Below are 15,017 nucleotides of genomic sequence, written 5' to 3'. Positions count from 1 at the left end.
TGATATGAATAATAATCTAGCATTTATATAGTACCTACTATGGGCCAGGCACTGTGCTGCACTTTATAGATATTATCATATTGGATCCTCACAACCATACTGGAAGGTAGGTGCAATTACTATCCCCATCCTGAGGAAACTGAGGCAAACAGAGGTTGAGTGACTCGCCCAGGGTCACACAGCTAGTAAGTATCTGAGGTGGGATTTGAACTCAGTTCTCCTGACTCTAACCCCCAGCTCTATCTACTCTGTCATCTAGCTGTTCATAGCATCATATAATCTCAGAGTCTGAAGGGACCTCAGAGATCATACAGTCTACCAATCTATACCTGAATATGAATCCTCTTTGCAATATCCCAGAAAGCTTTTACTTAAAGAGCTCTATCCAGTTATTGGGAATTGCCGCCCTCTGCTTCCTAAGGGAGCCAATTATATTTTTTTGCCTAGTTTTAGTTGTTAGACTTCCTAATGAGTCCCCTGTATATCAATCCTAAATTTGCTTTTTTGCATCTTCTCCTCATTGTTGCTAGTTCTGTCATTTAGGGCCAAATAGAATCCCCTCTTCCATGGGATAGCCCTTGAAGACCGTTATCATGACCCCCAAAAGACATCCCCAACAAGTTATCCCTTTCTCAGGCTAAACATCACCAGTCCTTTCAAATTATCCTCATATGTTATGGTCCCCAGGTCACTTACTTGCCTATTTTCAGGCTCTTAGTTTATCAATGTCCTCTTAAAATGTGCCGCCTAGTACAAAATGCTCCAGATGTGACTTCTACAGAGTGGAGAACCACAAGCAGGAACTACCCTGCCTTTTATTCATCATCTTAAGAGTTGCCCAGAATCATTCAACCAGTCTTGTCAGAGGCGGGGTTTGATCCCAGGTCTCCTTTACTCAAAGGCCTGCTCTCCATCAAGCGATCAACAAATATTTTTAAGTGCCTACTGTGTGCTGGGGCATTGTCATAAACACTAGGGATAAAAAAACAAAAATGAAACAATCCTTTCCTCCGCAGAGCTTAGATGTGCTGGGGAGAGACAACACGTATACACGTATAAACCTAGTCAGCACATATGCTCCAGCTCATTCTCCCAGAGAGCAGTTGTCACATCTTCCTCCTAAAGTTCTAGGGGGTGACTGGAGCCTCTTTTCTACTGCCATCAACTTGGGACCCCTCCATCTGGGTTTTCCCCATTTGTCAGGGGACCAGTAATTAAGACTCCAGTTCTATTTAACAACTTACCACCGATTAGCTTTTACAGAGGATTACAGCTTCAAAGATAGAGCAGGAACAACAGTGCAGGCATTTGTAATTTGTCATTTTAGTACCCCTAAGCAACAAGAAATGAGGTTAGTCTGATAGAACCTGTTCATGATGAGCACAATTCTTTGTGATCTCTCCTGTTCTAGGTCTGCACTGACTATACCTCCACTAATAAACTTGTTGACCTATAGTTTGCAAACTCTATTCTTTTTTCCTTTTTTTGAAAATTAGAACATTTGCCCTTCCCTTCTCAGTACCTGCAGTACTTTCATTCTCTATGATCTTTCAGAGATCACTGACAATGGCTCAGCCAGTCATATTCTGTCCCCTTCCCCACTCTTTCCACTGTTGCCTGGTAACTTGAATTTTTCCATTTCTGCATTTAGGTGCTCCCTTAAAATCCCCTTACTTATGCTGGTTATCATTCCTTACAGAACTCAAAATTATGACTTGTGAGGGTCAGGTGAAGGAATTAGATCTATTTAGTTTAGAGAAAAAAAAATGTTTGATCAAGAGACAGAACAGCTGTCTTCAAGTATTTGAAAGACTCTCATGGGGAAGAAGGATTAGACTTGTTCCACTTGGCCCCAGAGGATAGAACTCAGAGTACTGGTAGGATGTGTCAGAGAGGCAGATTTTGGCTCAATATAAGGAAAAACTTTAACCATTAGGGCTTTACAGTAGTGGAATGTTCTGCCTTTGCAGATACTTGGGTTGCCCCTCATAAAAGGCCTTTAAACCAAGGCCAAATGACCACTTGCCCAGAATGTTGTAGATGGGATTCCCACTTAGGTATGGATTGGACTAGACAGCCCCCCAGGCCACTTTCAGCTGTGAACTTCTTCAAGCCTTTGCTCTAGCTTGAGTTCTGATGAGGGTGTGACACCCTACTCATAAGCAAAGCAGCTGAGTAGATCAGCACATTTTTTGCCTGAAAGAAAAGTGAATCAGGCTACCAGCAAGAAAAGAAAAATGAGAGCGCCAGTCCATAAGTGCTAGATGCCTTCAAGACTTTAAATTGTACCACTAATGTGATGCTGGAAAGACTGGAGAATTTTTTCCCCCTACCACTATTTAAAAATAATTAAGGTCTTAAAAATTTAATTTTTTAAACAAACCGTTGGAGGTTAGAAATGATAATCCTAATTCTGCCTTTGTTACCCTGTGAGATCTTAGAAATATATTCTGAGCTTGAGTTTTTCCATATGTGGAAAGCATCTGTGCTTCTTGTCTGTGAAGAATAATAGGACGACATGAAGGATTCTCTTTAGTCCATTAATTGAATTCATGTGGATTCTATTTTTCTGTTTTATCTTTTTGAAGACTGAGCATAATTCTAGAATTGGAGTCTATGCAATTAGTTCCTTAGAGTAGAGGCAGTAGCAGTGATAGTAGTGGTCATAAGCCTTCCCTCTCAGAGAAGTCAAACATTGGGTTGGTGCCACTGAATGCCTTTGGTAGTCATGAAACTTACCAAGAAGAGAAGGAGGAAAGCTTAAATCTTTGGACAAATTGCTTCAATTCTCTCTTCTGGCATATATGAAGGCTAGATTAAATGACTCTGAAGGCCCCTCCAAGCTGTGGTGGTAGATAATTCTAAAAGAATAAAAGACAAAGAGAGGAGAGAAGGGGAAAGAACAGAAAAATAGCAGATCAGCATATAGTTGGGTGGGAGCAAAAGAACGGAATACAAACGACAGTTGCTTTAAATGGTACCCATTGACAGTAACTCCTCCATATTTTAGGGGATAAACTCTCATAGCCACTCTAAAGGTCATGAGTTAGTGTGGCATGGTAGAAAGAATGTTGATTTTGGAGGCAGAGGACCCAAGTTGAAATTCTGCCTCTGATCTTTGCTACCTGTGTGGTCCTGGTTGTCATGTAAACATTCTAGACCTCATTTCCCACAATTATAAAATAGATGACCTTTAGCTCCATTTCAGCTCTAGATCAACTATCCTATAATCATTCAGAGCCAAATGTTCCATTTCTAGATTACTGTCTCTTTTCTGAAACCTTTACCTACTCAGGCTTAGTAGCTCAACAGCAGTCATCTGCCTCCCCATTAAAGACTGCAAGGCTCCTCTGTTTGACAGAATAACATATGTTTCTTTGTTGAAAAATGATATTCATTGGTGCCCTCAGGTTATCTGCCTTTGACCATTAGGATCAATTTGATGAACATCATAGAATTCAGGTAGTCATTCAGGGCTGACTTGGACCCTTTGACTTGATGTGTGGAAGGAAAGCTACTGTAATGATTCAGCTGCATTATTTTGGAGTATTCAGAGGAGGACCTGATCCTCCACTTTACTGTCCCTGTAGAACCTGCCATCACAGGTGGTGTGAGAGCTGGGTTGCATCAGCTGCATGTCGTTGCAATTAGGCATGTCCGTGCCAATGCCTTGTCGAGTTTGACACATTCCCAGCCTTGGAGGCTCACGCCTTAAATTACAGATGCTGCACTGCTGTATTACATTTTACAGGGAAGGATGGTCCAAGTGGCAAACAGAAACCACTGTTGATACACTGTTTATTTCTCAGTCATTTTGTGTTAAATCACTGTGACTTGAATGTCAGCACAGCTTGGGATGTGGTAGTGAAATCAAACCCATATCCGACGTGCCAAGACAAATTTCAGAAAACCCCAAAACACAATTGTCTTGCTTTCTTGCTGGCTGTGTTTGTGCAAACATAGGCAGAGGTTAAGGTGATTGCGCTCCCTGACCGCTACATGAGCAGCTTCATTTTCCCCACTCCAGCGGGCTCCTAATGAACCCCAAACTACTTCCTCAGACGCTGTGGAGGTCAGCAGTGAGAAGTCTCCACTCCCCTGAGGCATGTCAGAAGTCCATGCCAATCCCTAGAGAGCCACAGGGAGAGTTCAACAGTTTATGGAAAGATGGATATCAGTGCTACCCTGCTTATATCAGGAGGGTTCTGGATGAGAAACACAGATGGCCACCCTGAGGACTGGAACTAGGGTAAGAAGGTCTGGGAAATTTGACAGGGGACCTCAAAGATCTCACAAAGTGACTGGCAGGAGTACAACACAGAGTAACCTGAAACCACCTCTTAATTGTTTTTATGCTGAGATCATTAATTACCTTGTAAGGACCCAAAATAACAGAAAATGTTTATGTGTCCTCAATTCAATGGGTGCATTTTCTTGGGTTTGTTGGATTAGTATGCAAGGATATAAGTTAAAAATTTGGGGCTTCATGGGAAGATCTTAGAAAGGGCCTCTTTAAATATCATTGGATACAAAATGAAACATCTTTCAGGTGAAGGAAGCCTTTTGTGGCCTTTTCTACAGCCCAGGGCTTTTTGGGTGACATTTATGCTATTTCTTAAAGGTGTCCTTATTTTATCCAAAGAGGATGTCAGGCAGGGGAAAAAGCCACAGTGAGATGAGCCTTTCAGTGTGAGGGCCATGTATATTTTTTCCCTTGTAGAATGAAAGCATTTTAGGATATAGGCTGTTAAGGGAAGCTTCTTGGGGTCACAGATTAGGAGCTAGAAAGGACCTTAGAGGCCACCTAGCACAAACCATCTCATTTTACAGATTAGCTACCTGCGGCTCACGTTGCAATGAAAGAAGGAAGATTTAAACTTAGGCTTTCTTACTCCAAATCTAGCCCTCTTTCCCCTGTAACACATTACCTCTCCTTCCTAATGAGCCATTGTGGCAGCTAATTCAAATTCTGAGCATAGTCCAATAATAATAAAAATAATAGCTGGCCTTTATATATAAGGTTTGCAAAATGCTTTACATATATTGTTAGCTCATTTGATACTTATCAAAAACCCTGGGAGGTTGGTGCTATTTTCGTTATTCCTATTTTACAGTCTAGAAAACTGAGGCAAACAGGTTAAGTGACTTGCTTAGGGTCACACAGCTAGTAAAGTATTTGACTACAGGTCTTCCAGACTCCAGGTTCATTGCATTCTCCCCTGTACCACCAAGCTGCCCAAAGGTTCCAAGGAACAGGATCTTACCTGATTACCAGGATGGAGGCCAGAAACACAGGGATCCAAGAGATCAAAGCAAGAGAAGCAGGGAAAACTACATAGTCTAGACTCATTGTGTGGGTGTTCGTCCTTCATTGCAGAAGAAGACCTTGCCATCAGAGAAATAATGACATGACTTGCACTTGACTTTGTTTTGAGTGAGGGAGGGCTGTGCAGGTCACCAGTCTCACTTCTCCTCCAGAGCCATCTGAATCCAGTGACCAGATATTCATCAGGATGACTGGAGATGACCCAGGATGAGGCAATTGGGGTTAAGTGACTTGCCCAAGGTCACACAGCTAGTGAGTGTCAAGTGTCTGAGGTGAGATTTGAACTCAGGTCCTCCTGACTCCTGCACTGGTGTTCTATCCACTGCATCACCTAGCTGCCCCTTCTAGACTCATAAAATAGGGATAGAAAGACAGATCTCAGTAGATCATTAGATGAGAGAATGGTTTGGGAGAGTAAAAAACCTGGATTCACCAGGTCGTAGCTTTTCCTTCACATAAGATTGGCTGTGTTTAACCCCTTCTTGCTCTATCTGTTTTCTGATGGAGTATTTCAGTGGGAGAGAATCTTTTGCTATCCTATGAGGGAATATACTACTGGGGAATATGGATATGAGGGCAAGTATATGGAAGAAGAGAGGATAATATTGAAAAGAGAAGGCAAAAACAAGAGAAAGGAAATGAATGAAAAATTATGTTTATTCTTCTAATAAGAGATGATCAGAAGATAAATTGGAGGTATAGAATTTTGTTTATTTGGATTCCAGAAAATAGTGGTCATCATTTCCCCAGTTCCTGGAGCCATTTCTTTTATTTCATGGTTTACAGACCTGTCACCACTCTTGTGTTTAAATTTCAATTTAATTGTATTTATTATCCATACTCTCCATGTATTTTCTATTTCCCTTTTAAGTATAAATTCCTTTTGGTCAACTTGACAAGTTGTTTTTTTTTTCTCCCATTTAGTAAGCATTCATTAAGCACTTACCTGGTGCCAGACACTGAGTTATGCACCAGAGATGCAAAGATAAACCCAAACAGCCCTTACCCTCAGGGCCCTTACATTCTCCTAGGTCAAATATGGTATTTCTGTCCATGCGAGTGGTACTTCTTCTCTCCTCTGAAGTGACAAACCCTGTGCCAGAAAAAAAATCAAACCTTCATCTTTAACATAGCATTTGGATGACAGAGAAATGCCATGATCAGGAATGTTGTTTTTGAGCTTGTTCATTGCCTTCTGGCTGTTCTGAATCCTGGGAGTTTTTCACTTGTTCTATTGGGGCCTGTGTTCATATACCTCCTGAAAAGGCATTGTTGAAATAAATATATTCATATATATATGTATATATATATATGTATGTTTTATATGCACTTAAACATACATGCATACACATACACATACATATACATACATCTAGCTACACATATGTACCTATATAGATACTTGTACATATATACAATATGCACATCTATCTACACATATAGATACACAGTGTGCATATATATGTATATATATGTATACATTTATAAATGTATATGTTGGGTTTTTTAAACTTATGATTTCATTGGTGTAAGGAATTCCCAATGAGAAAAACTGCTCCTATCAACGCATATCGCTACCTGCTCTGCCACTTCTAGTCTTGGGGCATTTAGAAGTTGAGACTTGTTAAGGATCACACATTTACTTTTCATAATGTATAAAGATTCCTATAGTTTAGAAAATGCCCTGGACTCTGTCAGAAAATCTAAATAGGGGTATTTACTTATTAATTTTGTGAGCTTTGTTGAGCTGCTTAACTTTACTGAATGTCAGTTTCCTCATGTGTAAAATGGGGATAGAAATATAGGACTTGCCTCATGGGGTTGGTGTATCTCAGTATTAAAAGGTGGGGATTTAAAAGAACAACAACCATTTTTAGATCTTTCTACCTTGTCTTATATCTTCAATTGGAAGAAGAGATAAAAAAAAAAAAACTCTGTAAAAAAGGAGCAACAATAATGTCTACCTTCCAAGGTTGTTGAGGGGATCAAATGAGATATTTGTAAAGTGCTTTATAAAAGTTACAATGCTATATAAGTGCTAATATTATCATTATCTTCCATATTGTATAAGTCATATTAGAAAAATGTATTGTGTAGGTCATATTAGAAAAATGGCACCATAGATTTAAATCAGTAAGGGACTCAGAGATCATCTAATCCAATCTCTTCATTTTACATATGAGGGACTAAGGCCCAGAGAATTTAGGTGCTTTGCAAACTAGGATCATAGAAATAGCAAGCAGCAGAGCCAATATGTGACCCCCAGAACCCCTGACTCCTGCTCCGTTTGTTCCTTCTACTTCATTGTACTTCTTGTTCTTCAGAAAGTCCAGGTTACCATCTGTGGGGAGATCTTACCACTTACTATAGAGCCAACTCCACTGGGACTACGGTTCTCTCCTTTTTCATATTCTTCTATTCTATTGTTGCTGTTCAGTCATTTCAGCCATGTCTGACTCTTTGTGACCGTGTTTGGGGTTTTCTTGGCCATTTCCTTCTCCACTTCATTTTACAGATGAGGAAACTGAGGCAAGCAGGGTTAAGTGATTTGCCCAGAGTCACAGAACCAGTAAGCATCTGAGGCTGGATTTGAACTCAGTCAGATGAGTTCACTGGGCTGCCTTTAGTCTGGGTAAGACCTACACAAACCTACATGAGATGGGCAGTAAATGAGACCATATATGGTAAACTGTTGTGGACTTTAAGTGAATAAGACTGTATAGAACAGCAGGACCGGCTTGATTGTTCATAAGTACAGGTGTTTTGCTCCTGAAACAGGCACACCTTATCTATCATCATGAGCTGGTTCTGTGAAAACACAGTACAAAGCCAAACAATGACTGAAGAAGTATTGGCAGGAAAGGGAGTGAGGAGCCAGCTTGTGGGGAGGGAGGAGCACTATGTTATTTTTAACATAATAGAAAACAACATTAGTTGAGGCAGTGTTATGCAGAGTCTGCAATTCTCCTGGTAAGGATTCCCTTTCCCTACTAAACTCTGAGCTGCTTGAGACCAAGGGCCATGCCTTTTCTTAAATCTGCATCTTCCCATCAACTAGCAGGGTGCTGTGTACATAGCTACTACTTAATAATCACTGGAGAAAATTTCCTTGAATTCCCTCTGACTATTATGACTGTTTAGAAGACCATGAAGAAACCCACCTGTTTCTTAATATACTTATACTTAATTCATTAATATACTTAATGATTGTTGAATAAAATTTCCTTGAATTCCCCCTGACTGTTATTTATGAGCATTTAGGTTCCTACCTGTTTCTTCATCTTGTTTCCCAAAGCCTGAATCAGGAAATCAGGATTCCAGTAAGGAAGAATTATTCTAGTTTTTTAAATACCACCCAACACAAATCACACCAGTTGCATCCTTGAACACTATCCATAGGCTAGCTAACGTTTTGTATCTAGGAAGGGAATGTGGGAGGTTAGGGGTTATCGGGGGCTTACTGATGGCAAAAGGAGCTGAATTCAGAGTTGAAAGAGAAGCTTCAAAGGACAGAGGGTTCTATGGCTGGAGGAGAGCGGTAAGTGTGGGTACTAGCGCTTAGGGCTAAGAACCTGGTGACTTGTGATCAGAAAGAACCTAAGCATAGAGCTGCAGAAAATAGTATGGAGAACTCTCATTCCAGAAGGGGAAAAAACTAGTTCTTGGAGAAAGGCAGAGGAAAAATCTCCATCCCTCCAAGTCTTGCTGGGTGGATGAGTGATGCTCAAGTCATTAAATCCCTACCCTGCCCATCTGGGCCCCTGAGCAGGGGGAGTGGGCCTCAGAAGTCCCAGCAGTGTTCTGACAGGCCTGTTTTGGTCCTCCCGCACTGAGCATCCAGAAAGCTTTCCAGAGGGTTAGGGCAGGGTCAAAGAAGTGGGCCAAAATCAATTAGCTGAGAGGGTTTAAAAAAAATTTTTTTTCAAACCTTCAGATATCAGGTTGTTCAAGTTTTCAGACAGGCAGGGGGCTTCTGACCCTATAGCAAATGACAGCAGGGGAAAACAGCAACCAAAATGTTGAAAGTGGTAGACGGTCATTCAGTCAACAATATTTATTGAGTCCCCACTGTGCTCTAAGCCTGGAACTGGGCTGGAGGGTAGATTGGCTGTTGTCTCAGCATGTGCATCCCACCACTGCAGCAGGACCCAGGCAAGGAGCTGCTGGCCTCTGGCAGGGCTGCACAGCAGTCTTTCCACCTTATGTATAAACTGCTTCTACTCATAAAATACAAGGGGTGAGGGGTAGGAAGAAATCTGGGTTTGTGTTATCAGGGAGTTATAATATAAACAAGGCTAAATGGTTATAATAGCCAGAGGGGGAGAGGGCCCTTTGCCAGCGTATAGAGAACATAACAACTGCACTTAATAACAATCAAGCTTCTCCTGTAAATATTTGCATATAAGGGCTTCAAAAGCTCCAAAGCCCAAGACAGGCCATTTGGGTGATTTGCTTAGAAAGAGGGGAAAAAAATTGACCTGCTGGTCGGAGGCAGCCATAATAAGAGAGAGTGTGGGCAGAAGACCAGAAAGGAAAAGAAAAACCCTCTAAAGTTTAATAAACACAAAAGAGAATAAAAATAAATCTGCAGAGCTTTTATTTACAAACCTTGATGGAAGGAGAAGATAGAAGCTTGTGGTGTGTGGGGTAGGGATGGGCGTAGGGGGAAGGATTGGGTTTGTCCATGTGCTGCTGGCCAGTAAAGTTCCATTGAGAGAAGAAGGGGGGGAGGGGAAATAAAAGACGAGACTTGTTTACTTTTCCTGACAACAGGAAACATATTAAATTAGTTCCACTGCTTAAAGATGCTCTTTCAAAGAGTACTTGCAGCTTCTGCTGGCTCATAGTGAGAGGCTCCACACTGCACATTCAATGCCGCTGCTCCACTGGGGGACTGTTTCTCAAACAAACTTTAGCTAGCCTGTGTGATATGTCACATATGTCCCAAGGCACTGGCCTCCTTCTTGCCTGAGCTGGCATGGTTGGGACATAAGCGGAGTGACAGAATGTGGGGGGGAGGGACAAGAATGACCAGTGTCACCTAGTCACCTGGATCCTGGTAATGCAGCGGGAAGAGGTCTTTTCAGTAATAAAAGCAGCAGGCTTTAATAGAATACTGCATCCATGATAGTTACTTAATGTCCTCAAGCCTCACCTTCCTCATATGTAAAATGGGAATAATTAAAGCATCTTACCTTCCCCTGCCAGGGTTGTTGTGAGGATCAAATGAAATAATGCTTGTAAAATGGAAACTAATATAGAAATAACTACTCTTACACATATGAATATATGACCCGGGACACTCAGATATAAAGACATATGGCAGCAGCAATAATGAATCTAATAATGGAGCAGTGCACTTTTCGATAATGCGTTAAGATTTTGTGAAGCACTTTATTATCTTATTGGATCACCAAAACAGCCCTATGAAGTAGGTTGATTATCCGCATTTTACAGATGAAGAAACTAAGGCAGACAGAGGCTAAATTACTCAACTAGTAAGTATCTGAGGGCAGATTTGAACTCAGGTCTTGAGACTTCAGGTCTAACTCTATCCACTTCCCTAGTTGGCCACATACCTAGTATGTATCAGAGGTCAAGGTCTTCAAGTCATAAGTCAAATGTCTGTCTGTCTGTCTATCTATCTATCTATCTGCCTGTCTGTCTGTCTGTCTATGTGTCTGTCTATCTGTCTGTGTCTGTCTTCTTATCTATCCTTATTTATCAATGTTTCTCTCTACTTATCTACCTACCTCTCTCCTTATTTCTATACCTTTCCCTCTTTCTATCTACTTATCCACTTACCTCTCTCCTTATGTATCCCTAGGTATCTATACTCTCCCCCGCCTCATACACACACAAACCCTCCCCCTTTTTCCTTTCTAACTACTTGAGAGGCAGCAGGAAGTAGAATAGGGAACAGAAGCCTGAAGTTGAGGACTTGCTTCTAACCCAAAGTAGCTGCTTGACTTTGGACAAATCAGTGAACTTTTCAGTGCCATAGGCAACTGGCTTAAACTCTAAATTGGAGGACATTGGTAGAATGTATTTCCTTATGATGACCTTTTTGACCTCACAAAGTTTCCTATATAATCAAATAAACAGTTATTCGTGGATTCATTTTGGTGCAGACTTGTGATTTCATGAGTATATTGAACTTCCAGTTGGAAAACTGGTGTAGATCAGCAACTCTACTGTAACTTAAAACATTAGAAAGTTACCTGGGGGCCCTAAGAATGTAAGTGACTTGTCCAAGGTCACATAGCTCGTAAGTTTTAGTGGTAGAACTTGGACCCAGGTCTTCCTAAGGCTGACCCTCCATCTGCTATACCATGCTCGTGGTTGTTTTCAGTCATGTGTGACTCTTCATGATCCCATTTGGGGTTTTCTTGGCAAAGATACTCAAGTGGCTTGCTGTTTCCTTCTTTAGCTCATTTTACAGATGAGGAAACTGAGGAAAGTAGAATTAAGTGACTTGCCCAGAATCACCCTGCTAGTAAGTGTCTGAAACCAGATTTGAACTCAGGAAGATGTCTTCCTGACTCCAGATCACTCTATCCACTGTGCAACCCAGCTACCTTCTCTTGTACTTCCATTTTATAAAGTATTTTTCCTCACTTCCTCACAGAGAAACCCTGTGAAGTGGGTTAGTACATAATAAGTATGTAATAAATATTTTGTGGTTGTTATTATCATTTTTCAGTCACGTCTGGCTCTTTGTGACCTCATTTGGTGTCTACTTAGCAAAGATACTGGAGTGCCTTGTCATTTCCTTCTCCAGCTCATTTTACAAATGAGAACACTGAGGTCAACAGGATTAAAGTGACTTGCCCAAGGTGATATAGCTAGTAAGTGCCTGGCTAGATTTGAACTCAGGAAGTTGCATCTTTCTAACTCTAGCCCCAGCCCTCTATTTACTGAGCCACCTAGTTGTTATAAAGAATATAATAAATAATAAGTGTTTTTGTCTCCATTTTGCTAATGAGAAAATTTGAGGCCACAAGAAATTAAGGGGCTTGCCTGAGTTCACAAAGCTAGGTATCTATATCTTTTTGGGAATTCATGTGTGTTCAAAAGTTTAAGAAGAAAGTCAGCATCTACTGAGTTCCCATTATGTGCAGAGTATTGGTATAAGTACACTGTGGGAAACTGTAAAAAGAGAACCTGTCACCTTTTCCTTAGGGAGAGCCTGTGGTCTTAGATTTTAAGACTACAAAATTTTGGATTCCTCTGGACTCTGGTCAGATTATTGATATTCCTAAAATGTTGACAAAAGCGAAAATAATTCTCCAGATGGGGGCTGACAAGAGTTGAAAGATTTTGTCTGATTTGTAAACTGGACACTATGTCTAAAACTGAGTCTAAATGAATATATTGCAAACCATCTTTATAACTGTTTAATGGACGTAAATAACGAAGTAAAAGGAGCTAGGTAGAGTTCATAGGAAAAACCTCAAGTGAGGTTTTATGGAAAGAGGGAGCATGTCTCAGAAGACTGCAGGGAATGTCACCTGTGAAATCATAGGTGTGAGATGGAAAGGGTGAAAGAGATGGGAAGCATGGGAGAGCTGATGGAGAGCTGACCTGGGTTCAAGTCCCAATGGGCACACATCCTGGCTGTATTACTTTAGGCAAATTACTTGACTTCTCATTATCCGAGGCAACTTTCTGATGCTGGAATTTTCAGTGTGTGTGTGTGTGTGTGTGTGTGTGTATGTGTGTGTGTGTGTGTGTGTGTGTGTGTGTGTGTGTGTGTGTGTGTGTGTTTGAGAAAAGACCAAAATACTGAAACCAGAAAAAGATGCAATATGCGGGCCTGGATAATGTTGAACATTTTGATGCCAAACTTTCAAGGAAAAAAAATACACAGGGCAAACTGCTTGCCATTACGAGCTATTTTCTTGGCACGTCCAATTAAAGTGTATGCAGGCCTGACAGCCATCGCCAGCCATCAACAGTGCACTTGTTCCAGTTCATAAGCGTCTAGGATTTTCCACCATTCTTTCAGCTTTCAAAGGACAGGGTTAACTGCATGCCCTCAAACAGAGTTCAAAATGGTTTGTTAATCTCTATTAATCTGCTATTCCCGTAATCAAATGCACATGCTTATTTTTCCTGGTTAAGTCGTTAATGGTATTAAATTGGCAATTGGAACCTGAACCAGGCTGCAGATATTTTCCTTATGGCGTCTCTAGGGCTATCTTGTACTGTGGTCTTTTGGGGAGAACAATGAATTTTATCATTCTCAGTGACTTCCTTAACTCTTTACAGATGCCATCCCGCCCACTTTGTACAGGCCCTACTTTAGAATTGTCAGATTTGATGTCTCAGCAATGGAGAAGAACGCTTCCAACTTGGTGAAGGCAGAGTTCAGGGTCTTTCGACTGCAGAATCCCAAGGCCCGTGTGTCTGAGCAACGAATCGAGCTCTATCAGGTAAATTGTCTGGGATAGTTGGGATGCTTTGTAACCTAAAGGGAGAATTCTTTCTACAGCTGTAGCTTTTCACCCAATTTGGCCATCACCTTTACTACAAAATACATGAGTGTTTATACCCTAGTATTAGGAAGCTGCATGGTATGGTAGACTTTAAGTCAAAAGACCTGAGTTCAAATCTCAGAAATAACACTTTAAAAAAAGGAAAAAGAAATAACACTTACAGCCTGTGTGATCTTGGGTAAGCCATCATTTTCTTCCTCTGTCAAATGAGTGGTTTGAACTGAATACCCTAATATGTAGCTATATCATGACAGAGAAGTCTCATTAATTAATACTTTGGGTAAACAGCTTTTTCATGATGAAGTCAGCCAAATGTTTCTATATAAAGAGCAGTGGCCTGGGATTCAGAAGACTGGGGTCTGAATTCTCTGCTGTTTATTAGCCATGAATCAGTTAAACTTTCTGTTCAATTTTCCTTAACTTTAAAATGGTAAAAAATACTCCCTGATCTAACTATTTTACAGAGTGGTTAGAAGAATCAGATAACATAACTTGTCTTGATATCAAAGTGAAAATACTTTTTTAAGCTGCATAAAAATCTATCTTTATTATTATTATTAAATCCCTTGAGAGGACACAACAGATCGATAGTTCTCTGGGTAAGATATCTTCCCACTACATAACTCCCTCCAATAATCCCTAATTTCAGGATAGTCTCATTCCCCAAAGCAGAAGGGATATGAGGAGAGAGTCAGAGAAATAAGAACTACTTGGAGGGTATAGAGAGAGCAGTGGCTGGGGCTGCAAGCGGATCAATCAGTCCTTCAGTCAATCAAAAGCATTTATGGGATGCCTGCCTGGGGATACAAATGCAAAAGTGATATCATGCTGCCCTCAAGGAGCATTTTCTACAAGAAAAGCAAAGGGACTGAAAAAGGAGGAAAGATGTAGGGGAGAGAGGTGAAGAGGGAATTTGGGAAATGGCACCAAGAGGAGACAAGGAGATGAAGGGCAAAAGAAATGGGCAGAGAGGGGAAGTAAAGAAGAAAGGAGAGTGGACTGGAAGGGGTATAGAAATCTTCATCACCACTCACCCCTACTTCTGATGCCCTGAAATACATCCCTGTTTCCTTTGCTAAAAAAAGTTTCTGACAAAAAAAATATGTAATTTGAATGCATTTTTTTCTTTCCTGGATATTATGCTTGCTTATTGTGACCATGAATATTATTATTTTGAACCATTAAAAGTCCCC

General features: G+C 40.8%; 1 protein-coding gene across 1 annotated transcript in view; it reads left to right on the top strand.

Moving 5' to 3' along the window:
- TGFB2 (transforming growth factor beta 2) overlaps positions 1-15,017 on the top strand; it is a 95,154-nt gene that overhangs the window by 52,494 nt on the left and 27,643 nt on the right. Inside the window, exon 2 of the mRNA XM_072647812.1 lies at positions 13,598-13,761. Coding sequence (XP_072503913.1) covers positions 13,598-13,761 — 164 coding nt within the window. The remainder of the gene's footprint in view (positions 1-13,597; positions 13,762-15,017) is intronic.

Source organism: Notamacropus eugenii, chromosome 2 (assembly GCF_028372415.1).
Source record: "Notamacropus eugenii isolate mMacEug1 chromosome 2, mMacEug1.pri_v2, whole genome shotgun sequence".
In the NCBI taxonomy this organism is placed as follows: Eukaryota; Metazoa; Chordata; class Mammalia; order Diprotodontia; family Macropodidae; genus Notamacropus; species Notamacropus eugenii.
The sequence above is the reverse complement of the archived record's forward strand: the minus strand, read 5'-3'. Positions and strand labels throughout refer to the sequence as shown.